The sequence below is a fragment of the Rattus norvegicus genome, chromosome 6 (genome assembly GCF_036323735.1).
Source record: "Rattus norvegicus strain BN/NHsdMcwi chromosome 6, GRCr8, whole genome shotgun sequence".
NCBI lineage: Eukaryota > Metazoa > Chordata > Mammalia > Rodentia > Muridae > Rattus > Rattus norvegicus.
Genome location: NC_086024.1, coordinates 126,002,024 through 126,028,164, shown reverse-complemented (window position 1 = coordinate 126,028,164; position 26,141 = coordinate 126,002,024). Strand labels below are relative to the sequence as shown.

The 26,141-nt window shown below is 49.2% G+C and overlaps 1 protein-coding gene across 2 annotated transcripts in view; it reads left to right on the top strand.

The window, feature by feature from the left end:
- The first annotated feature begins 9,002 nt into the window (after window positions 1–9,002).
- The window catches only part of Ccdc88c (coiled-coil domain containing 88C), a 119,826-nt gene continuing 102,687 nt past the window's right edge, over window positions 9,003–26,141 (top strand). Inside the window, exons 1-3 of one of the 2 annotated variants that reach the window (XR_005506202.2) lie at window positions 9,003–9,558; window positions 10,018–10,118; window positions 15,851–15,959. Coding sequence is in view for 1 of the 2 variants with exons in the window: in XM_343096.9 (XP_343097.4) it covers window positions 9,499–9,558; window positions 10,018–10,118; window positions 15,851–15,959 (270 nt within the window). In the remaining variant the exon portion in view is untranslated. The remainder of the gene's footprint in view (window positions 9,559–10,017; window positions 10,119–15,850; window positions 15,960–26,141) is intronic. The other variant, XM_343096.9, reaches the window with a different exon arrangement.

Below are 26,141 nucleotides of genomic sequence, written 5' to 3'. Positions count from 1 at the left end.
AGGTAGACATACGAACCTGAGGAGAAGTAAATAACTGCATGGCACGACTTACCTAGTTTAAGCGGTTAACAGTCACGAGGTAGCAGAAATGTACCAAAGCTATTGGCCTAGGTATGTATTCATAGATACAAAATCTCAGAGTCATTATTTTGGGGAACAAAGAGGTGGGGTGGAAACCCCTTGTGGTAGGCATATAATCCAAACGACTAAAAGTCCAAGCTCAGAGCCTGAGAAAAAGCCCTGAATGCGAGTCAGAGAACAAGCACTTCTCAGATTTGGACAGAATTTCCTTGCTAGGCAGAGAAAGGGGGATATGAGATGAGATCTCCCAGATAGATATTAATGCTTTATTGACTTCAAATTTTTTAATGTCAATGAGACAGATAACACAGCTGCTAAGAGACACTGAATTGTGGGGAAAATCCTACTGAACTAAGTCAGCCTATTAAGGATGTCCCAACTTCAGAATGGGAGGAGAGAAATGTGTAACTTTGGGGGAGAGATGTTTGCCTTTGTTCCAGCAGGAAAAGAAAAAGAAAAGCAGTGGATTCCTTCCAAATTTGACAAGGGGACATACCCTGAGCATCTTGGCTGCAAACAGAAAGAAATCAAGAAGACCAATAGAACAGGGAACTTATATCCCTGATCCCTCTACATGGGAACAGCTCTGAGTCTGGCTGAGACATGAAAATATCACCAGTCAAGACCAGCTGTACAAAGCCAACAAATTTTGTTGGCTACAGAATTCTCAAGACTTATCATGATATCCTTTTAAATGGCATAAATAGAAATTTATATTACAGTTTGGTTCTACAACCAAACTAACATAAAGAAAAACAGCTAGATGCTTTACCTGCTTGAACTCAGAGCAAAGAAGCATTATTAACTGAACTGTGCATACTGCACATTCCATATTTACTTTAATGCAGAAATATAGAATACCATTGAAGACTATATAAACATATATAAGAGCAAAAGGACCAGACACCAAAGACAAGTAGCCCAGGTAATCCTACCTGATTGTTTCAATGCTGTTTCCTCAGAAATTTGAATCCAGGGCAATTTCAATATGGCTGGCTAGATCATTGAGCATCACAGATCGTTCCAGTCAGGACTTGAGAGATGAGCTGAAATTTCATAGCATGCATGCAGAGACTGGATAGTAAATGCTACAGCTAGCTTTCTTAAGACTGACTAATATACTAATTTTATTAGCTCCCCCCCCCCAAAGAGGAAAACCAACAGGAGGCAATTTTAAGAGAGCAATACCCCCTTTCCCAAGAGGTGGGGTGGATGGTTTTGGTTGTTGAGTGGATGAGGGGTTCTTGCCATCATTTAAGGGGGGTTGTTACAAGTTGTGATGATCTTGGACAGGGAGGAGCAAAATGAGGGAGGTTGGATTCAGGGACTTCCTTTTTCTTTCCTCTATCCTCCTTTCTATCTAGGATTAGGAGGAGATGGGGTGAAAAGAAAAAGGGGGTATAGTAATAATTGGATAAAAGGCTATAGATTATTGAATCTACTTTTAGACCAAGGAGCATCAACGACCCAAATATCTTTACATTTGGTATGGACTTTGTATATCGGTACAGATTAGGATTATGTTTTGCTACAACATACTATGTATATATGTTTCACTTAAGGTATTGTAGCTATGTATTGTAAAGATCTAGTCCTTGAAAGCTACTATTGCCAACTGTTTAGGATAATCAAGAAATGTGGGCTAACAGTCAAACAATCAAAATTATGGACATAGCCATTTAGAAATTACAGAAATATGTTTCCAAGGTTAAGCAGAGAGTTAAACAGCTAGAAGCAAAATTTGCCTATGTACTATATATATATATATATATATATATATATATATATATATTATATAATCATATATACTATAGCTAGATAGGTGGTCTTCAAAAACCTCAGAGATGTACAGAAAATGGCATTTAAGGATGCTTCATTAGCAAATGGCTTTTTTGACAATGAGACAGGTCTGCTCCTGGCAGCACCTCCATTCTATTTCAAAGATGATGAAGAGCACCAGGAGCCTCCTTATGGAGTTGGCTTCAAATGTGCCAAGCTGCCACTGGGTAGAAACTGCCCTCGCTTCCACTGCAGACTGAATGCTGTCCAAGCTGGACAAACAAGATGCAGGAGAGTACACTGCCAAGCTTTGTCAAGACAGGGTAAGGTTTCCTTCGTATCTCCTGCTTCACAAAGTGTGTCAGATATACTGGGTAGAGTATACAGGTAGAGTACTTTCTCCAAGGTTGCCAAGTGCAAATGGACTGGACATTGTGAACATAATTTTGCCTGATAGTTTTCATAACTGTTCTCATTGTATATAGTTTATTTTTCTAAGAAAGAAAGCCTTGTATTAGACTAAAAACGGGAAATGTGTAGAGAATCTCTTGTGCACTGAATAAAAGTATCACCTGCCAATGAAAGCTGTTGGCCTATGAGCTTAGGCAGGAAATAGGAGGTGGGAGTTCTGGCAGGGGGATAGAGTCAAGAGTGGGAAAGATGCACCTAAAATGCTGATGAAGACAGATACATGAACCTGAGGAGAGGTAACTGCGTGGCATGACTTACAACACTAGTTTAAACCTGATAAATGAGTCATGAGCTAGGAGAAACAGGCCAAAGAGAGAATATATATATATGTATATATATATATATATAGTCTCAGAGTCATTATTTTGACAAACCAAGAGGCAGATTGGAAAACCCTGAGGTAGGGGTTGGGGATTTAGCTCAGTGGTAGAGCGCTTGCCTAGCAAGCGCAAGGGCCTGGGTTCAGTCCCTAGCTCCGAAAAAAAGGAAAAAAAAAAAAAAACTATGGAAAACCCTGAGGTAAAAGAACTTCACAACTTTCATTAAATGAAGCAAAGTGGCCAAACCAACAACTTCAAGAATAATCAATCATATATTGGAAAGAAGAGCTTCATCTATTCAAGAGTCTCAGATAACGACAATGGCAGTCCACTTCCACCTTCCTCACAGCCACCTGGTCCTGAACCAACCCTGAGGTAGGTACAAAGACAGATTACTAAAATCGAATACATTTATTCAGGCCAGAGGGATGGCTCAACGGCTAGGAGCACTCACCTGCTGCTCTTCCAGAGGGCCAGGGTTCAATTCCCAGCATTCACATAGTAGCTTATGATCATTTGTAACTCCAGTTCCAAGGGATCACAACCCTCTTCTGACCTCCACAAGCACTGCATACACATGTGGTACACAGACATACATGCTGGCAAAATTCCCATACACATAAAATAATTTTTTTCCAAAGGATTTATTTAATTTGTGTATATGAGTACACTGTAGCTGTCTTCAGACGCACCAGAAGAGGGCATCAGATCTCATTACAGATGGTTGTGAGCCACCATGTGGTTGCTGGGAATTGAACTCGGGACCTGTGGAAGAGCAGTTGGGGCTCTTAACTGCTAAGCCATCTCTCCAGCCCCAATTTTTAAATGTTTTAAAGATTTATTTATGTATATGAGGGTTCTGTCTGCATGAGTGCCCGCCTACAGGCTAAAAGTGAGCATCAGATCCCATTACAGATGCTTGTGAGCCCCCATGTGGTTGCTGGGAATTGAGCTCAGGACCTCTGGAAGAGCAGTCAGTGCTCTTAACCACCGAGCCATCTCTCCAGCCCGGAATAGGGTTTTTTAAATGTGTCTATGAGAGCATCTGTGCACATGGAGGCCATGGAGGCCATAAGAGAATATCAGATCTGGAGCTGGAATACAGGCAGTCACGAACAACCAGACGTGAGTGCTGAGGACCAAACTCTGGGCCCCTGCAAGAGCAGCCAGCGCCCTTTGCCTCAGGGCCATCTCTCTAGCCAGGAACAGACCTTCTAAAACAAATCAGGAAGGCTGCGGGGCTGGGGATTTAGCTCAGTGGTAGAGCGCTTACCTAGGAAGCGCAAGGCCCTGGGTTCGGTCCCCAGCTCCGAAAAAAAAAAAAAAAAAAAAAGAACCAAAAAAAAAAAAAATCTTACTAATCAGGAAGGCTGCTATCTTAGGGTTTCTATTTCTGCACAAAACATCACGACCAAGAAGCAAGTCGGGGAGGAAAGGGTTTATTCAGCTTACACTTCCACATTGCTGTTTATCACCAAAGGAAGTCAGGACTGGAACTCAAGAGCTCAGGAAGCAGGAGCTGATGCGGAGGCCATGGAGGGATGTTACTTACTGGCTTGCTTCCCCTGGCTTGCTCAGCTTGCTTTCTTGTAGAACCCAAGACCACCCGCCCAGGGATGGTACCACTAACAGTGGCTGGATCCTCCCACCTTGACCACTAATTGAGAAAATACCTTACAGCTGGGTCTCATGAAGGCATTTCTTCAAGGGAGGCTCCTTTCTCTGTGATAACTCAGCTTGTGTCAGGTGTCAACCAGCCAGTACAGCTGCCTACTAGGACATCTCGGGAGCTCATAGATCTTCAATTTGAATGTTTATGTCCAAGATAAAATAATTCTATCTGGATAAGAGATATGTTAATGTGGACAAGCAACTCCCAGCAGCATCCAAAGAAAGCCAGAATGATCTGAAGAGAGGCAGATTGTGTTCACAGAAACTTTTTTAAAAAGACTTGTTTTAAAGCCAAGCCTAGTGGTGCACACCTTTGGTCCCAGCACTGGGAGGCAGAGGCAGGTGGAGATCTGTGCAGGAGTACCAGGCTACACAGGAGACTGACAACAACAATAAAAACCACAAATTAAATAAATAAATAAATAAATAAATAAATAAATAAATAAATAAATAGGCCAGGCAGTCATTGTGGATGCCCTTAATCCTATCCCGATACTTCAGAGGCAGAGGCAGGCCGGATCTCTAAGTTGAAAGCCAACCTGGTCTACAGAGTGAGTTCCAGGACACCAGGACTACACAGAAAAACCCTGTATCAGAGAAATAAACAGATGAAAAACAAAAATTATTAATCGTATGTGCTGTGATTGTTTTGCCCCACATGTTTGTGCGCCACCTGCCTGTCTGTTACCCTTGGAAGACAGAAGAGGGCGACAGATCCCCTGAACCTGGACTTGCAGATGGTTGTGAGTGCTACCGTGTGTGTTGGGAATCAAACTCAGGTCCTCTGTGAGGGCACACAGTGCTCTTAACCAGCGAGCCAGCTCTCCAGCCCTAGTGTATGCCAAAATCTGGAGCAACCTGCCTGTGGAAAGACAATGGACCAGTGTGAGATCAGTGTGATGCTATACTATATCCCTCAAGGATTTAGAAATTACAAAAAAGAAAAATGGGAGGGACTGGCACATTTAATAAAAGTGCCAAGTTTATATCCATATCCAAAAATATAAACACTGTTGAAAGAATCTGAAAAAGGTTTAAATACATGCATACTGGACGAGAATGTTGTTCGAATGGTTGTGCATCTGCAATGAATATCCAAATTCAGCAGAAGACACTGAAGAGTCCCCGCTGACCTTTATAGATGTAGAAAATTTTCTAACACTTATGTAGGCAAAGAAAGAACTCCAGGGCACAGTACATGCCCACTGCCCACAAAGGCCCTGGGCTCTGTCTCCAGCACCACAATAAAGTAAGATGAAATTAGTATGAATTACAGGGGGCTCAGAATAATGCAAGTAATCTTTGAGAAGGAAATACAGGTATAGCAATCGAGCTATATATATAGTTCAGTGTAAGAGCAGACATCTAAAGCACACCAGGTCCTCTAGGTTCAGTGAATGTTGTTAAAGACAAGCCAAGAAAGGATTATTGCAAAACACTAGTGACCAAGACCATGTGGTACTGACATACAGGGGTCAAACAGAATTGAGGCTTCAGAAATAAAGCCTTGTGGCCACAGGACATTTTTCTCGTTGCTAGGCCAAAACACCTCACCAATTTTTTAAGAAAGGAAGGGTGTGTTTGGAGGGCTAGAGAAATGGCTCCGTGGCTAAGAGCATTTACTGTTCTCACAGAAGGCTGCGTTTGCTTCCCAGCACCCACATGTCTGCTCATGACCATCTAGGGGCAGACACACAGATATACATACATGAAGGCAAAAAATTAATGTACTATTAAAGCAACTCTGAGAAGAATTTTTAAAGCATTTGAATAGAGGTACTTTGAATAGGCAAATAAAACTGTTCCCCAAAGCCTATGAGTTGTTGGTTAGGGGAGGCCCCTGAGACCCTCAGTTGGGCAGCTGAGGCCTGCTGCACACAGACCTAGTCAAAAGCCCATGTCTGGGGGAGATCACAAGCTCTAGAGAGAAAGCTACTATCCTGCCCTTGTTTTGCTAAATGGGCATGGTGTGCCCATGCAACTGCCTTCCGAAGAAGTGCCTATACGCACAGGCTACTGGTCCTGTCGGGTTTGGTCAAAGGAGCATCTTTTTACAGTAGGCATTGGGAATGCAGCGACTCATGACCGGTCAAAGTGTCAGGAACCAGGGGCAGCTGAGTGCTCTGCCCTCTCTGTGTCTGCATATCTCCCCGTATTGCTGTACTGCAATACCTGTATCGCTCCCTTCAAGGCTTAGAGAATGCTGCAGAAGAAAGGGTAGAAACAAAACAAAACAAAACAAAACAGGAGAATGGAGTGAAGTGCGGTGAAACTGTCTTCTGAGCGTGCTGCAGCCATAACACTCTTGACCTCACAGCTGCTGTTGCTACCCGCCCAAGATCAGGTCCATCAACACCCAGTCCTGGAGGTGGGAGGGGACTTGTGAAGCCCCACCTCTCTCTGAAGGCTTATACAGTTAATGGTTGCGAATGTAAATATCTTACTCAGGCTCTTGCAATCACAATGGAAGTCACTGGGAAAGGGGCGTGGGAAGATAGAAGGAGAGGGAGACAGACAGACAGACAGACAGACAGACAGACAGACAGACAAGAGAGGTGATTAGCAGGAGTGGCAGGGAGGGCGGAGAGTAGAGATGGTAATGGTAGTGAATGTATTCAATCTATATGGATGACAATGTCCATGAAACGTATGCATAATTCCTATATGCTAATAAGCCATAAAAATCACCCCACCTTCTACCTGGACACACAATTTAAGCTCCCACCAGGTGACACAGAAAGTCATTAGTTATCATGATTGAGTCAATATTTCCTGAGAGGGTGGAGAAACTCCTTTATCAGAATAAAAATTGAAAGCCTGTTTCCTACTGGGCATGGTAGCCCATGCTTTTAATCCCAACACTTGGGAGGTAAAGCAGGCAGATCTCTGAGTTCTAGTCTAGCCTGGGCTACACAGTGAGACTGTCCGAAAAAGAAAGTCTTCCATCTAAGAACTATAAAAGCAGCACATACATTTATATCCAGAATTGAACAGAGGCATTTTAAGACAGAAGAGGCTGGTGGAGGACACCGTTTGGCAGTTCATTAGTTCTCCTGAAAGTCAGCCCCACCAAGACAGAGCCCAGGGTGAACAATTCTTATTAGAGCAGCAGCAGCAGCAACAACAGCAGCAGCAGAATGGGGGCCAAGATGAGGCTATGTATCCCTGCAAAATTTTTACATGCCTCACTTTGAACTTCCAACTTACCTAGAAATCCTTGAGCAGGGAAAACAATCCCCAAATTTGCTTTCCCAGACTTGCAAACCCTGTTGTTTGAAACCTTTCTAACCATAGCTGGGACACCCCTGGAGTTCACTGCACAGCTGCCAACAAGAAGAGGGGACTGGGGTAAATCCTTCCTATTCCAATGAAGAACAGACCAAGGAATGGTGGTGGCCAGTCCACCAGGGATCACAGGCAACCTCAGATATGTAATAACATTCCTGTGTCACCTGATAGGACCTTAAAATGGGTGTGAAACCAGAAGGTGGGATGGCTTTGATAAAACATTAATCATATGTAATGTTTTATTGACATTGCTATGAAAAGTTTCCAGGGAGGCTATGTAGGAACTGCCAACATCCCCAGGGGAGAAATTATTCCCACACTACAATGAAATGTCTCACCACAGTCACAGAGCGGTTGTTCGATGCATTTGATCGTTAGACGCATTTGATTCGATGCAGTTCGATTGAAACAACATGCTAATTAAATAATGAGAAGGATTTGTCTTTTAAAAAATTAGGTTGGTATAAAAAATCATAATAAACCCACAAGACTGTCCTTACTCTTCCACACAGGGTAGTCTATGCCACTCACCCACCTCATGCAGTCATCAACCTCATTATGTAGCCCAGGCTAACCTGTAACTCCTGGTTCAGCCCCACCAAATTCTCTGGTTACAGGAACCAGGACTGACTGCCATAGTTTGAGGCAGGATGTCATTGAGCCCAAGCTAGCTCTGAAGTCGTTATGTAGCCAAGGATAACTTGAAGATCTTCTTGCCTCCATCTCCCCAGTCCTGGGGTTACAAAGCTGTACCATCATCCCCACCCTACTTTTAGGGGTACGATTTATTTTATTTTTTTCTGAGTTTGAGTGTTCTGCCTTTATCAACGTCTGTGCACCATGTGTATGTCCGATGCCCTCAGAGACCTTGGAACTCAACTTAAAGATGATTGTGAACCATTCCGTGGGTGCCCAGGTCCTCTGGAATAGCAGCAAGTGCTCTTCATTGCAGAAGCCCCAACCCCTTTGTTACCCCGACGTCCACACTTCTTGGAACCTTGATAGTATACTAGGGGGCTACAGTCTATTAGGCAGAACTGTAACACCACATGTCATCAGCAGATGTCGCAGCCCTAATATGTGACAAAGTCACGCCGCAAAATTACTAGCCAAACGGCAGCCATTGAGTACCTGGTGTGTTCCCACAGAGCGTGTGCCAGGGGTTTCGGGTTAACATTGCCACATCACAGTGAGGTTTAAATCTGTCAGTCATATAGCGTACATGCAAGAACAGCCCAGCTCGGGGAGCGAAGTTATTACTAGGAAGTGGTGAGAAAGTGGGGCTGCAGGCCTCCAAACACACAGCCCCGCCAGCAGGGGGCACGGCGTCCATCGCGCTGGGGGCCCAGCCTCAAAGCTGCTGCTGCGCACTGCGGCCGGGACGGGCTCTCCACCACGGTGTGCTATGGTGGATGGAGGCTAGAGCCATAGCAGGGGCTCACACGCGTGGGGCGGCCACAGCGCCAGCATCCTGAAGGAACTTCTGGAAGGGAGAAGCCGGGAAGTCGGCAGAGCGGATGCAACAGCGCGCACCCCTGCAGCCTGAGGATAACACTGAGCCTCTTCCTCCCCGGCCCAGGTCTGCGCGCGCAGGCTGCACCTGCCCGCGCACCCGGGCCGCCACGTGCTGTGGCCCCGCCCCGCTCCAGTCCTCGCTCCCCCACGCGTTCCCCGCCCCGTGCGGCTCCGCTCCGCTAGGCTGCGCAGGGCACCGGGCGACCGAGAAGGGACCGCGTCGCCTCTCCCTCCCCCTACTCGCCCCCACCCTCTCGCTCTCCCCCGGCGGGCGGGGCCGCAGCCGCGCACCGTGGGCTCGCGCCCCGCCTTTGTCTCCCGCGCTCGCTGCCGGCTGCCAGAGCCGCTTTGTGCGGCGCGGCCGCGGCTCAGCATGGACGTGACGGTGTCGCAGCTCGTTGAGCTGTTTCTGCAGAGTCCGCTGGTGACCTGGGTGAGCGCTCGGAGCGGCACCGGGGACCGGGAGGCTCCGTGTCGGGTGGGCGTCCCGCGGCTCCCCACTCGGGAGCGCGCACCTGTTCCCAGCGGCCGTGGGGGCGGGGAAGGGGGGTTACCCCTCCTGAGACCCGCGGTAGGGGCGCCGAGTGGGAACGCGGACCGGCGGGCTGAGCTGAGCGTGCTGCTTTCCAGTGCTTCTGAGACGCGAGGAATTTGTTGAAAAGTCCCTTTTATTTATTTCTGTATTTTCCTCGCGCTCTGGGACGCTGGGGAAAAGTAGCCCAGGAGAAGTTTTCCTCCTGTCCCGCGTCTGTTGCCTGGCGCGGGAAAGGACAGCGGCTCGGGAAGGATAGGCTTGCTGCCTGCGAAGAAGTACCGGGGTGGTGGGTGACCTCCCTGGCCTGCCTTGTCCCTCCCTCGGCGGCAGACCGACATGCTTTTTGCTTCCCCGCAGGTGAAAACTTTTGGCCCGTTTGGAAGTGGCCACCAGGACAACTTGACTCTGTACATGGATTTAGTGGACGGCATCTTTTTGAACCAAATCATGTTGCAAATGTAAGTTGCCTCTACAGAGAAGATGCTTTAGGAAACCTAAGATTGTAGTGTGGATGCCGGAAGGCCAGGGAGGGATTCTGTTCAGGTGGGCGGTTGGACTCCCCCTAGCACCTTAAGGAAATTTACAGTTTTCTCATTTGCAAACTCAAGGACTTGATGGTAGTCTGAGCACTGACATCAAAAGTCCCTTTTCTTTTTGGAGGGACACAGAACTGTAAAGAGGGTCTGGTTACAGGAAATGTCCTCTGGGTCTGGTGCATCGCGGTGTGAATGCAAAGAAAGTTTCAGTGTGGCTTGGGAACTGAGCTTCTGAATCTCCTTTCCTTCCCAATTGTTGGACCAGATGCAGTCGTTAAGCCTCCTTGTGTGATTTTGGATTTAGAAGGCACACAGGCAGCCATACTGTGTTTGGACCACTCGCTTGGGTTTAAACAGAGTCCCGGCGATATTACTTGCTAGCTGCGTTTCTGACCACATCCGTAGGGGAGTTCTGCAGAGCCTGTGTCTGTCTGACATCTTACCACCACTTAGGTGTTGGCTCCTACTCCTACATTCTGTGTTTAACTTAGAAGCTTCAATGACAGTATGAGTCACAGGCACTTGGAACAAAATAAAACTGGATCAGCCTTTACATGTTCCCACTCAGCGGGAACCATGGAGGTGTTACACTCAGTAATCCATTAGCTAATGAAATACAGCTCGGATTTGTGGCTGCCCGTGGGGGCGGGTAGGTGGGTAGGGGGTGGTTTCCCAATTAGACGACTCCATTTGTTTTCATAGGACATTTGATTCAAGTGGTAGAAACCTCTCTCTCTCTTTTTGTAATTCTTCCAATCTCACTGGGCTTCAGCATTTGACCAGATTCTAAAGAGACGTTTGCTGTTGGCTTTGGCTGTGCTTCTCAAAGGACCGAAGAGAGCAAGACTCTCTGAGGCTGCCTCCAAGCAGGTTTGGGCTCTGGCTACTTTCCTGCCACCCGGTTCAGCCGGGCCCCGAGAATGACTGGGTACTGTTAGTGTAAGGACCATACACAACCTACCCCTGTAAAGCTTGAGGCTGTTTAATTAAAAGACACAGCAGAGTCCTCCAGTCTCCACTTAGCTACACACAGGCACAGGAGAGAACAAAAGCCCAGGGACCGATTCTCTTTCTTCCCTGACCTTTGAAATTCCTGAAGCCTTTACCACTTGCCTGTAAATCGGGGAAGCTCGTTGGACTTTTCTGAAAAAAAAAAAAAAAAAAAAAAGCCAGCTCATCACTTATTTGCATTTGGCCCTGGCTAAATTCTGTCGAAGGGCTGGCCACTCCCCTCCCTGACAGCTTCCAGAGTTATTTTTCCCTCCTGTGATAGGAGTGTGGTGTGATACGAGTGCGGTCACTCTGGAAGAAGGACCTCATAGGTGTGCAGCAGTCCTGGGACAGCCGCAGGGACAGTGAATGTCTTTCATGGACCAGGAAACAGAGGCAGGAGTGGGCACAGGACCTGCCAATTATAATTTTCTGCTTCTAGGGAATCATAACTTGGCGCCAGGTAACAGGCGTTTTTTTTTTTTTTTTTCCCCCTCCGGAAGTGGGCGGGGCTTGACTGCCAAACGGGCTGTGGTGTGACTCCCTGGAATGTATTTTCCCCCCACTCAGGGCTGTGACTTAAGCTACACGCATTTTACTCCTTGTAAAGTAACCTTGATAAAATACAGATAGGGCTCCTGTAGTGTTCTGGTGTTTACCCAGAGTGTCCAGGTTTCTATACCTGCCACCTCCGGCGGTGCGTAACTAAAAGGACCTTGGATGATATGTGTTGTTGCACATCTCTGTTCCTAACACTTGAAAGGTGGCGGATCAAGAGATAAAGGCCAGTCTCAGCTACATAGCAGGTTCAAGGCCAGTCTGGGTGACGTGAGACCTTATCTCAAAACACAAAAAAACAAAACCAAAAAAGACCCCTGACTGAGTGTTGAGCATCCTAAGGGGTCGGAGTAGGCTTGAACCTGAGGTCATCCTCCCACAAGCAGTGTGACTCTGGGACTCTTGGTAGATGCCTCAGTTTCCTCATCTTAAAAGTGGGAAGTAAAGCTCTACCCTAAAGAAATGGTCGTGGAGATCAAGTGAGACGATTTGCTAGCTTAGACTGGATAGGAATGGCTGTTGGGGTCTGTCACATACACAGAGTGCTGGGTTTCTTCAGTCTGCTTTTGAAAAGGAAGTGTGTGAGTGTGTGTGTGTGCACACGCCTGTGGAGTTCTGAGGGCAGCTTGCAGGAGTTGAACTCAGACTTGTGCCTTACTCTGAGCCATCTCACCAGTCCCTCTGCAGTCTACTTCCTTCCCTCTGTTCCTGATGAAATAGAGGCTGAGTCTAAGGTCTAGGCTAACACTTGACTTCAGCTGGGCCTCCAGAAAGGTCTTCCTTTCTGCCCAGTGGAGCAGTGTTAACCTGAGGATAAGGTGAGTGATGGTGGGTACCCAGAGACTGCTGCTGGGCTATTTTTGATCAGTTCTCTCCAGGTGGGAGGCGGTGGCCTTTGGATATGGCAGAGCGGTGTGGCTGACTGGGTTGGGGTAGGGCTGAGATAAGAGGCTGTTACCTAATACTTCAGAGCCTTCTGAAGGCTGGCTGTGGTCACATGACTGCACCTGGCCATTGTCTGTGGCAACCCGAGAAGGCTGGGTAGTAGTCCCTTGGCCCTGGCCTCACTGACATCAGGCTCACCTGGAAGCAGGAAACCCCTCATGGGCTCAGCTTTCAAGGGAGGCCCAGGGCTAGGATTCCCAAATGAGAGTCTACAGAGTAGTCTGGATCACCGACTGCAGTAGTCTGGATCACTGACTGTTTTCCTCTTGTCTGTGAGGACTGCAGGGAAACTGGAAGCATTGCTAGCTTCAGACCAGGATAGATTCTACCACTCACTGTTTGTGCTACACTGGGCAGATTGCTGTACTCCCGAAGCCTCGGTTTCCTGATCTGTGATAAGGGGCTAGAATTTTGTAGACGAGGGATGGGGAGGGCGAAGCAAGGTGGTGCTTATTAATGTCTGACTGCCATTAGTGTAGTCTGAGTATGGCAGGGCTGGGTCACATGTGTATCTGTACTCGTGAGAGGAGCCTCAGGACTAGGGGCTCTGTCTGCTGACTTGGGCCCTTGTTAGGAAAGTGGCAAGTTCCCCTCAGCCTGTGGCTTATTCAGACTCCTGTGAGCCCTGGGCCTCTGACCCTCATTTCTAGCAGCTGGTGTGGGGCATTGAGTCGGTCGACATGAGATTTGCCTGCCTTAAGCAATGCTAAGGCCTTTGGTTTATTTCCTAATAAGCGTTCTTTATTTACCCTGCGAGACTTATTAACTGAGGGAATACTAATGATCGTGATAATTAGTGTAATTAGTCATATAACCAAGCTAATGTCAGGGTTCTTTTCTAGTGTCCCTTCAATTAGCTGTTTCTTTCCGTGCCTGTGGAGAACAAAAACAGATATGGCTCGCACATCCCAGGCCCTGGGTATGGGCAGACCCTTTGCCAATGGGTGGCTGTCAGTGGTGTACACTGATGTTATGGGTGCCTGATACCCCTGAATAGCCCCTCCGGTGCAGATGAAATCTAGAGGCAGCAGGTGTGGCACCATTAGTAAGATGGTTGCCTAGTATTCTCAGAGCCCTGGGTTCAATCCCTGGCATTGCACGTAGCAGGTGTGGTGGTACACTCTTGGAATCCTGGTCAGAAGTAGAGGCAGGAAGAGCAGAAGAAGCTCAAGGTCATCTTCGTTTATTTAGTAAGTTTGAGGGCAGCCTGGGCTACGTAAAACTTCCGTCTCGGAGAAAAGAAACCCAGGGTTTAAATAACGACGACGAAGCAGTTGGGCATCCTAACACCTGCGATCCCAGTCATTTATTTTAAAGGTTGATGTATGAGGAGCATTTTAGTTGAAGGCTAGCTGGACCACATAATGAGATTCAGAAGTAGAAAGAAGAAAGAAAGAAAGAGAGGAAAAGGAAAGGTTAGAGATGTAGCCTGGGTGTGAGTGCTTGTGAAGCATCTGTGCAGCCTAGGTTCACCCCTCGCTTCCCCCAAAACAAGAGTGGCAAATTAGGAAGGCCTGCAGCTGTGTAGATCCATGTGTCAAGCTTTGGGCCTGTGGTGCTGCTCTGCTCACAGCTGGTCCCTCAGTGTAACCCCTTACTTGGTCATACTAGGAAGGCCTCTAGTGACTAACCGCCTTTGCAGTTGAAACACAGAATGCTGCCTCTTTGCTAAGTTAATTTCGGGTGTGTTCTTGGCCTTCATTTCCTTGGTGACCAAACAGGTAAATATGGCGTCGCCAGACGCCATCATGCAGTGGGGACAGTGTTGTCACCGGATGTGGCTGTTTGAGGGACTGTGAGATGACTGTGAAGTCAGGGGCTGTGGGAAGGTTCAAACGCTTGGGACGCTGTGGAGCCTCTATAGTATATGTCAAATATTTACTCAAAGGTCGACTGTTAAACAGCTTGTGTCACAAAAGAGCCTTGTGCTTCCAGTGACATTTGAAACGATTCAAGGTGTGGGTCTTTTCCTTCTCTCTCTCCGTCTTCTGTAAATGTGGCCCTGAGGGAGCCAAAGAGCCCTGAGATTTATTTCTGTGGCTCCCATCAGCCCCGAGGAGGCTCTGTGCTTTTATCATCACAGGTCTTTTGATCGATGAAACCGGGAAGAGGGGCTTTGAGTTCCCTGCTTTTATCCTTGGTGGTGCCTTGGGAGTGGGAGGCCTTTGCTATGAAAAGCAGAGCTCCCCTCTCCACTTTGCTCTTCTTGGCAGCCGTTTCCCACACAGGATTCGAGGGAACTGGCCTGCATGCAGATGAGCTAGCTGTACTTGCCTTGAGCTGACTTCTGGTTCCTTTACCCGATTTCACCCGAGGTTGGAAAATGATGCTTGGGGCTTTCCCACACTCGGGTTTTCTTGTGGGGTGTGACGATACACCAGTCATACCCTAGACACATCAGCTTGTCAAGACACTACTGCATCCCCAGAGCAGCAGCAGGACCAGCCTAATTCCAGATGGCAGGGAGACCTGTACTGGAACATGATTCTGAAGGTCACAGATACATACACGTTCTGTATTTTTCTTTCTTTTCCTTCTTAAAGAAGATCTACCTACTTATTTTATGTATGTGGGTGTTTTGTCTACATGTATGCTTGCACCCCAGAAAAAGGGTATCCCATGGGATGACAGTTACAGGCGGTTCTGACAGCTTTGAGGGTGCTGGGGGGTGGAACCCAGGACCCTCGGAAGAGTAGTACCTGGTGCTCTTAAACTGACGAGCCGTAGAGCGCTTGCCTAGGAAGCGCAAGGCCCTGGGTTCAGTCCCCAGCTCCGAAAAAAAGAACCAAAAAAAAAAAACAACTGACGAGCCATCTCTCCAGCTCCTCCTTTTCTTGGTGTCTCACATATTTTTCTTTGCTTGTCTTTTTAGTGGTAGGTTACAGTTTGGGACAGGTTATTGGTTTTTATGTATCCGTATGTCAGTTTTCACAGTGTTGACACTTGGATGTCCCACTTGGCGCTTTCAACAGAGGAAACAGGGACAGTATTGGAACGAGCCGTGTTCTTCGGCCTTTAGGCGTGGACTTGAATCACAGAGTCACAGCCTCATGGTCACCAAGGGAAGACCGAGCTCACGACACTGAACACCGGTCCTCTGCTGGGGAAGGGGGTACAGTGAATGCCCTGGGGTGTGACTCTTACTCTGTTTCTTACTCTAGAGACCCCAGGCCAAGCAACCAGCGTATCAACAAGCACGTCAACAATGACGTCAACCTGCGCATTCAAAACCTGAGTATCCTGGTGAGGAACATCAAGACCTACTACCAGGTAGACTGTGCTTTGCTGACCCGGGGAGGGGTTCCATAAGTCTGTGATGGGCCTCTCGAGTGGGTTTCCACAGGTATGCACAGAAGTCTCTCTCAAGTGGGTGTACAGAGGCCCCTCGAGTGAGTTTCCACGTGTTTGCAGTGGGGCCCTTTGAACCGGCTGCCACAAGAAGCCAAAGTAAGTGGTAGCTATCTGCTGGCCCGTGGCGTGCCCTGCTGTGGGTGGCCGTTCAGAGAGGGAGGGGCTTGCATTGTCCCTTGGTTCATTCTGAATGCCAACGGGGCTGGAAGCCCCTGGTTCACAGCCTGTTCTCTGTGTGTTACTTGGGGACTCTCTGGAAGAGGTACATGTTCCATGCCTCTGGCTCAGTGGCTCTTGTGCAAAAGCCACTCAAGAGCAGAGGGAGAGAAGGAGCCACAAAAATGCTATAGGGGTCAAGAATGGGAGCCATTGTGTTTCTAGGCCAGCAGGAATCTGGGTTTATGGAGTGAAGGATCCACTTTGCCCTGCTCCATGTGTTTGACCAGATGTGCGGGTGGGTCAGCATTGTTGACACTCTGAGAGAGTTGGTGAGCTCTGCATGGACAACAGTGGTGGGAAATGGGCTGCAGCGGGGGACCTCAGACCCCTGGCTTTTGAGACTCTGCCTAGCAGTGAAACTGCCTTTTGCCATGTATCAGCATTCCAGGTGAAACCACAGTCACGCTGAGTGTCGTGGGCCAGGGTTTCACCAGACCTGTGGCCCAGACTCAGCACTTTCAGCCTCCTGATCGTAACTGAGTCCTGGTGCTGGAAGTCAGGGGCCTTTGCAGATGTAGTGAGGTCTCTGCTGACCTGAGGCTCCCCTCTGCCTCAGATGCTGCTTTGAGTCAGCTGAGAAATACTGGCTGTGACTTGAGCCTGCACTGGGCCCAGGCCCTGTCTAGGGCTGTGGGTGTTACAGGATCCTTGCCTTCTCTGCAGTCTGGATTTGAAATGGGTTGGGAGAGGGAAGGCTATTCTGTCATGATTGTGTCTGTCCTCCCATCGGCGGAGGTAAGCAGTAGAAGTGTTCACACGCTGTAAGAGTGTGGCTGTGGCACATGCACAGAAACACCCGTACACATGCACCTCCACGCATGAGAACACACATCCACATACAAGCATACCACATACCCATCATGTGCAAAACAGAAAGAATGGGGTTGGAGATTAGCTCATTTGGTAAAATATTTGGTGTGCAAGCATGGAGACCTGAGTTTGATCCCCACATTCCGTGTTTAAAAAATCCAGACATGGCGGTGGGCAGCATAATTGGTGAGCCTTAGATCCCAGAGGGAGACCCTGTCTCAACTAAATCTGTTGGGGAACAACACTTGAGGTTGACCTTTGGCCCCCAAATGTACACACACATGAATATTCAGAGCATGGCTGTGGCTCCGTGAGGTCTGAGTACAGCTTCCAGAGACTCCAACAAGTCTCATCTCTTTAGTTGCAGGGGTCTAAGGAAGGGGCCAGGGCCTTAGGGAGATGTCCAGGGGAAGGAGATGCCTGAGGGCCCCAGGAGAGGGTTCATTCTCTGAGCTAAGGGGAGCTACACGTGGGGCTGGGTGCGCTGTGAGCTGGGGCATTTCAGCTGGTGCCTCTTTTTGTCAGCTGGTCAGAGGTAGCGGCGTGCTCTGTGAACTTCGAGTCTGTAGTGAGAAGCCTGGGGGGGGGGGGGCTGCGCTGGCTAACAGCAGACTCCTGTCTGCAGGCACCATTGTAACAGGCTGGAGCTCTGCCCTGTACCAGAAGAAGCATGTGCTAAGCATTCAAGGGACAAGGCCCCTACCAGTCTATGGAGCCAAGTGGTGGAAGTGCATGCCTTTAATCCCAGCACTTGGGAGGCGGAGATAGTCAGTCTCTGAGTTTGAGGTCAGCCTGGTCTACAGAGTGAGCCCCAGGACAGCCAGGGTGCTACACAGAGAAACCCTGTCTCAAGGAGAAAAACTGAAAACCCAAAAACAGAACAAAACATAAAGAGTGGAGCAGCATAGTTACTGGGAAGGTGGTCTAGGTCTCAAAGCTGACGTGAGTCACCTTTTACTGCAGCTCTAGGTCCTTGAAAACAGTGTGCTTTGGGTCTCCGAAGGCCCAGTGGGTCCCCTGCTGCCAGTGAAGGACCAAGTCTGGGCTGGAGGAAAGGCCTCAGCAGCCACTGGAGACAGTGTGCCAACGAGAGGTGTTTCCAAATGGGAAACTGTCTCACAAAGGAGGAACTGGGTGACCCAGAAGGGGTGGGGAAGAGGACCTCGTGTTCTTGTCATTTTCCACTCTTAGCTCTTTGAGCGTGGGGATGGCACTGGTCACTGTTGAGCTCCAGGTAAGCCCTTGCTGGGAGCGACAGTGTCACTGCCCCCTCATCTTGCCAGTTTGGAAAGAACTGGTACAGTGTGCGTATTAGCGTCTGACACGTTACCTGGGCAGTGTTCTTGTCTCTTCTTTCTGACGTATGGGGAACAGAAGTTCAGAAGTTCAGTTAGAAGAATGCTTGCCCAGCTTGACAAACAAGCGCCATGAAGGCAGGTGACAGCGCTCAGCTCCTTTCCAGAGACGATTGCCCACCTCATTTAGTGTTTCCTGCCCGTTGTTGGGTGAATGGGTTTTGTTTTGTGCTGTTATGGGCATACCATATGTATAACTGTACATCCTGCCCGTTTCCCTTCTAGTGGAGCACGATAGCCTATTTTCAAGGGTATTCAATAGGCATTTTCCCAAGGAACCACTGCCCAGCTTCCCTGTTGGAAACTAGCCCAGAGAATGGGATGAAATGACCCACATGCCATTCCCAGCCAGGCACAGTGATGTACGCTTGTGATCTCAGTGCTAGAGAGGAGGCAACCCTGGGGTGGAGAGCTTGGGGCCAGCTTGGGCTGTACGGCAAGTTTGAGGACAGTGTAGGCCGCACAGTGAGACTGTCTTACAAAACCAGCTCTTTCACCTCCCTTTGTCTGAGGTGGCCAGAAGGGACAGGGGTCACCCCAGTGGTGAGGGAAAGGATGCTTTTTTTTGAAAGTACCTTTAAAAAGTGTTATCTACGGGAATGGGTGTTTTGCCTGTCTTTGTGACTAGGCGTCGCCTGCACTCCTGGTGCCGCCGAGGCCGGGAAGTGAAGGTACGGAGTATTTCGAGCTGCTGTTTGGGTGCTGAGAATCAAACTGGGGTCCTCTGCAAGAGCAAGTGCTCCTAATGGCTGTGCTACCTCTGCAGCCCCCAAGCTCCATGTTCTTGAAGGGCTGCCCTTGACCGTGCTAGGCAGTCGTACTGACTGGGCTACATCTCCAGTCGTGCTCTGTGTGATCTTTAACCTCTATAAGCAGTAGATGGGAAGCCTGCCAGCCCGTTGACACCTACGTTAGATAAGCATGTGGCAGGTTTGGCAAATGATAAGTGCCTTGAGACAGTGAACAGTTTGAAGCATGAAATACCTTTTCATGTGTGCCACTGTACCTGTGGGTCAGAGGACAACTTGCGAGAGCCAGTTCTCTCCTCTCTGACCAGGTGGGAACTTGGCAGCCAGCCCTATTACCCACAAGGCCATCTTGCTGGCTAGTATGAAACACCTTGTCAAAAGTAAGACTAGAGTCAGACAGGGAAGCATACATCTGTAATCCGAGTGCTTGAGATGGAGTCAGGGAGAGCAAGCCTCGGACCATCCTTGATTACATAGACAGTTTAGGGGCAGCCTGGGCTATTTGAGACTTGGTCTTAAAAATTTGCAAAAAAAAGGGAAGGCAATAGATGATCCACATAGCTGATGGCTGGCAACATGGTGCAGATCTCCTCAGCCCTGTGTTGTGTGCCTCAGAGTGCAAAGCAGTGTTTCCTTAGCTGGTCGAGGGGTAGAGAAATTCAGGCACACACAGGGCTTGCCTCATGAATAACACATATCGTTGGCTTTGCAGAGAAATTACCTTCCCCACTGCCGACTTGAAAGCCTAGAGTGTGCTTGTCCTCCTGATTGGCTGATTTGCATCTACAGTTGAGGAGTTTAAAGATAATGTTTTTGACCCCACAAATGTTTCCTTACTCCAGGTTAGGAAATGTGAAAGGAATTTAGTTCATCCATCATCTCCCCGTCCTGGAGACCCCCATTTTGGTCCTCAAGATCGTGCCCTCTGTGTGGCCCGAACTCCCCATGCCTCTAGGCAACCTATTTGTTCTTTTTGTCATTTAAGGTGGACTGAGTGTTTTCCCTGGCGTTTAAACATTCATGTGTTTGAATATCTGCGAGTGTGTGTGTGTGTGTGTGTGTGTGTGTGTGTGTGTGTGTGATGTTTTATCTGGCTGTGCTGGTTTTGAATTATGAGCCACAGCACCCTGAACGTACATGGTACATAGATGTTTAGCAAATAACGGTTTTTCATTTCCTCGGGGTAAGTTCCTGGCAGGGAGTTGTTGGGTCAGAGGGTGTGAATACTTTGTGGAGGGGGTGTTTGCTCCTTGGTGTTACAACTACCCTATTTATAGACCTGTCCATTTTTTTTTCCTGGTGAATTACTGTTTTGTGCCCTTTGCTGCTGCCCTGTTTGAAAGACACAGGGTTCTGTGCTGCCGGTGGGCCCTGGAGATGGCTGTGTCCTCACCCCAAGCCCAAAGCTGGGGGCGGTGTTCATTTGCATCCTCACTTTGCAAAAGCTGGTGTCTCCCGAATGCTAGGCAGACGCTGTGTCTCAGCTACACCCTGTGCCTGAGATGGTCCCTGCCAGTCCGTCAGGGCCGACTCCCAATGAGGGCAGTTGGGGATGGTGGAGGAGGGGAGAGATCAGAGGGTCCGAGGCAGCAGGACTGGCTCTGTTCCTTGTGGTCAGTGGAGCCTTTGTCTGTTCGTGGGATTCGGTGTGAATGCTGGCAGCTCGCTTAAAGCTCAAGAGCATCTGGGGAAAGGAGCGGTGGACGGACAGCGTGCGTGTGGGCCCCTCCTTTCCTCTTCCTGCCCCCTGTCCCCCCCCATGGGTTTATGCAGAGTGATGAAATGCAAGACAGGAAACCCTGGTGGCCCAGAGGTGGGTGTGGCTGGGTGCAGGATGGGGGTGGAGGGGTGGGGCCTACCCATTCTTCGCCTCTTTGCTGTGTGTTTCTGAAGGCTGTTGTCTGTACCTGAGGTACTTCGGGAGGGAGCGCAGGTCAGACTGTCATTGCAGCTTGTCACAAGACATGGTAGTGTGTCCGAATACAGGTCCAGGGAAGATGAAGACCCTGACTGATGGCACTCTCTAGGGAATGGTGTTTAGCTTGCACCTGTGTCTTGCTAGTGACGGGGTGCCCATGGAGGCACCTGAGAGGTGGAGCTGAAGCAGGCAGGAGACTGGATTTGGGACAGGGTGAGCTTGGCGCGTCTGCTAGTGAACATGAACTCCATCCTTCTGGATTTTGGATCTTAGGTATTTTTTGTTTTACTAGAGCCAGGGACCTTGTCGTAGGCAAGCACTCTACATCTGAGTTGTACACGCACACACACGCACATACACACACTCAGAACTTTTGAACATGAAAGGCTGTAGCCCCCCCCCCCTTTATTTTATAAAGGAAAATAACTGAGATGAAACTCTGGTACCTGTGTGAAGAATGAATGCTGGGTTGGCCCTGAGAGGGAGCAGGGTTGGGAGCTGGTAATAAAACAAGGTGATTTTGGGGACTTGGTAGTAGTAGACACACCAGCCTGAGGAGAAGTGAGGGTCTCTGATTGGTGGTCACCCTGGAGTCTATAGTGTGTGATGAGGAGCTGGTGTGGAGAGCAGGCCAGCGTGGGTTTGGGACATGTCTGGCAGGCGGTCTGGGGTCCACAGAGCAGTCCTGCTGGGATTCACGGGATGCTGTGGGTGATTCCACAGTCACACGTCAGAGCTCTATAGGTAAGATATCCATCCGTCCAAGTGGCAATGAGCCCAGGACCAGAGTGTGGGAGGAGTAAGCAGGGCTCCTCATGTGAAGCCAGGGAACCCCAAGGTACAGCAGAAGCCAAAGGAGAGGAGTGGTCAGCAGAGAGCAGAATCACTAGGGACTGAGCCAGCCCACACTCAGCCTTGTGGACTCCCTCAGCTGTGGGCTTGCTTCATGACCCAGCTCCACTGAGATTGCAGACTGAGGAAAGGGATGGTCTGTAGAGGGTCTGTCCCCTCTCAGCCTGGTGGGCACGGGGAACCAACTGCTGGAGGCTGCGGCACTCAGGGCTACTGGAACCCCTTTTCTACATTCCCAGGTATGGTGTTTTCTCTCCCCAGCCTGCTGGCCCCTCTGTTGTGGGCTGGCCTGGAGGTCATAGAGTCCCAGCCCTGTTGACTTGCCACATTCCCAAACCTCTGGGGAGGCAGGTTGTGGGGTCACCTGCTTCCTTTCCCTCTCCCCTCACCTCCTCCTTTTCTCCCCACCTGTGTTATCACCTCAGAGGGTGTGAAGGCCTATTGAATAGACAGGAATGTGGGGATGTTGCCCAAGGCGGGAATCAAGGCTGAGACAGCAGGGGGAAGCTTAGTCTTGGGACCAAAGCTTGGCTGCCCTGTTTGTCATTAAAGTCACATCCTCAAGAGGAAGAAGTTACTGGACCCATTTTACAGATTAAGAAACTGAGAGGTAGGAAGGAGGAAATCTCAGCCCCAGGAAGCGTGTTTCTCCTTGGTCGTTGACTGCCTAGAGAAATTAAACTTCTGGAGTCTATGGGGACATGATTTGCTCTGAGTGGATCAGCATGGGCGCAGCTGGATGTTAAGCTCGGGGCTGACTGGGTCATGGTTTCCCAGAGTGTACTGAAAGGGCTGCTCCTGTTTTCACGTCCGCCTGGAGCCCCAGAAGTAGGGACTGGTTTGCTTGAGACACTTCTGAAACCAGCATTTCCAGGGTTGGGCAGAGGGAGCAGCTGGCTTGTTCCCTCACCCACAGAGCAGCAGGATGTCAAGGTGCAGGGCTAATTGCTGCTGGTGGGAGGGGTGAAAGGTGGGTCTGAGGTAATTAGCAGAGTTGGGATTCTGCCAGGGGCATTGGAGTCTTCTGTCTTAGAATGAGCTTGCTTGAATGAGCATAAGCACATGTGTGTGTGTTAATATGAGTGAGTATACATGTGTCTGCATGCAGATGAGTATTGTCTGCAGGTGTAAATATGTGTGTGTGCATACACTTGAGTCCGGAATGTTCCTGTGGGCTTCTCCTCTTGGTCTTGAGTCCAGATCTTGAATCACCAGGGTTTTTTCCAAATATCCCTAGACCTGTGTGCTGGCCTTGCTCCCACTGGTCCTCTGCTCCCAGCTGTAGAGAATGCCACCAGCCCTGTGGCGGGGGTCTGTTCTGTCCACCCCAGTGCTTAGGGGCTCAGGACTCACTCTCTCAGCCCAAAGACCTGCACCTGGCCTTCCTGCACCTGACCTTCCTGTGCAGAATCTCTGAAGTACTTTCACCATTTCAAGGTGTGTTTTTCCACCGTGGCTCGGTCTTACGAGGAATTGTGTTTTCGAGTCCCTCGTTTGTGTTGGGTGCACAGACGAGGGTGGGAAGACCGCAAGAGGTCTTAATTCATGCTGTCTACAGAATTGCAGCTAATGCCTTACCCTTTGGCTGCGCCAAGGGCTGCTGAGTCTCTGGTCTGCGGTTCATCGTTCAGCACGCAGAGGTGCTGGGCGCTCTGGAGAGAGAATCAGTTCCCTGCTGGAATGAATGAAAGTTTTAGCCATTTGTTCAGTCCTGGTTGCCTGCCTAGGAAAGGTAGGAACCAGGTTCTCTTGCGACCAAATAGCAGAAATGGAGTTCTTAAAATTTTAAAGTGAGAAGGGAGGGTGGGAGGGTCTCCTATTTCTTTGAGGTGGCTTTCAGTGCCAAGGTCAGCCAGTTTGATGTTGTAGCAGGTTTTATCAGATGAAGTCTAACAAAAACTTGCCCAGGCAAGCTTTCTTTGCTCCCTAGAAGCTGGCTCCCTGGTGCACAGCCAGGCTAATAACAGTTTTTGCTATTCAACTCTTCCCTTTCCCTGGAAAGACAGGGCTTTTTTTTTTTCCCCCTCCTGTGATTTTTGCCAAGGCATTCAGAACCCTGGCCTTTCCCAGATAATTTCAGTCTGATGTTTCTAGTAAGAGGAGCCAGATTTACAGGGGGGATGCGCAGACCATAGCCCACCCCAGATTCTGAGTTGTTGGTTATAGTTTGGGCCGTAGGCACTTTTAGGAGGTAATTAGATACTGCGATAGTGTGTACGCTGTGGAGGTCTAGTGGCTTGAGATCAAGTTTTCAGCGGACAACAGATTGATGGACGTCACTCTGGGTGTTGAGGTACTCTGAAAGCAGACAGACCCCTGTTGCCCTCATGAGCTGCTAGTCTTGGTCTGGAAGCGTTTCATCATCAGGTCTCTGACTGGAGAGCCCTGGGTGGTAGCCTTTCTAGATACTAGGCTGTGAAAGGGAAACCTGCGGTTCAAAGACTAGGGGGAGGGCAGCCATGATGAGGCATTCCATCTCGGGATCGGCTTGGGCCCTTTAACTGGTATTTGGACCTAGGGACCCATATGACCCCATTCCTAGCAACGGTAACTCCATCTGTCTAATGACACTGTTGCCTTATGTGCTATCGGGAGGCATAAGGGGATGACCAGAGTATGTGGGGTCTGTAACCGGAACAGCATAGCTCCCACCTCAGGCTGGCTTTGCCAGGGGAGAGCTTGTATTCTGTGAGGGGACAGGGCACATGCAGGTGGAGAATGTAGGAGTCAGGTGACATAAATCCATACAGAAGGGTAAACAGTTGTTGCAGACCTGCAGAAGCCAAGGGTGAGCTGCTCGGTTCCTCTCCCTGAGTTCCCTCCTATCTGGAAGGAGGGGTGATTGGCAGTGCCTGCTGAGGAGGGTGGCAGGCAGGAGGGTTCAAAGGGCTCAGTGCTGGGGATGTGCTGTACCTTGGATCTGATGGGTGGGTGGCTGGGCTGCCCAGTGGTTTGGTAGAGGTATGGTAGACAGGCAGCACTTAATCTCTTAGTGGAGTGGATCAAAGGACTTTCCAAGGGCGGTCTGCTCTGACTCATGTGAATGCATATGAAATGCATGCATGCATGCATGCATGTGTGTGCATGCATGTCTCTCCCTTTCCTCTCTCATCTTTCGGTTTTATGCTTTCTGGGTACATCTAGAGTGCCAAGTGGTTTCCACACTTTCTTACTGAAGGGATCTGCCCAGTTTCGCCTGGCACCAGCAACAGAGCTCTTAAGTCCTTTTATGCTAGTCTGCCACCACACTCACGGGGGAAGCAGGACGGCCTTCTGTGCGCGCTAATGACACGAGCAAAATAAGTTGCTGCCCGATGAAGTGAATGATTTCGTTCATGGAACTGGTGGGGTGGCTTGCTCCAGGCCCGCATAGGGATCCTGGCTCTAGGCCACAACAACCCTACAAAGCCCTTGACCTGTTACCCTTTCTAGACTGTTGACCTCTGGGTGGGCTGGGGCCTGGTGCAGGGCCTGCTTCGACCCTGACTGCACAGAGGTAACTGTGTGAGGCACAGTGCTGAGGGCCCCGGAGTCTGAAGTCCCCCACTGTTTTCTCTTTGCATGTGCTGTTCGCTTTGTGGAAGGAAGTGCCACATGTCATCTGTACTAAGAGTCTCAAGCTCAGGGGGATAAAAACTAAGTTGATCGTTTTCAACATGGCGTAGCCAACTTGGCTCCCCTGAGCCTTCTAAGGCTTAAGCTTAATGAATGACCTTGAACTTAAAAAAATAAATGCCTCTCCTTCAAACCTGCTATTGCTTCAAGTCAGTAGCTGCAGGCAGTGAAGTGGAGAGTGTGGCCCAGAACTGAGAGGCTGCCTGGCCCTTCCTCTAAGTTGTCGTGTAGCCCCTCGCCTTGGGAGGAAAGAAATTGGTGACATGAATTTTATGGATGGATCTTGAAGAGTTGCATTTTTCACATGGAAACTGTCTGAGTCATGGACATGGGTGTCCAGGCTTGAGGTATCAGGACTGGCGGTTTCTGGTGATTCTGGCCTGCTCTCCTGACCTCATGGGACAGAAAGTCCACATTTTCCTAGGAGTCTGGCTTGCTGCTGAGGTGTGGGTCACCCAGAGGTGTTAGCGCTGCTCCCACCCACCGGAGACTTTCTCCCTTCCTCTCCTGCCCTACCTTTGTTTCTTGGGAAGCCACGTGACTGGCTTTTTGATCCTTCTAAACCTGCTGGGTTTTAACTGGG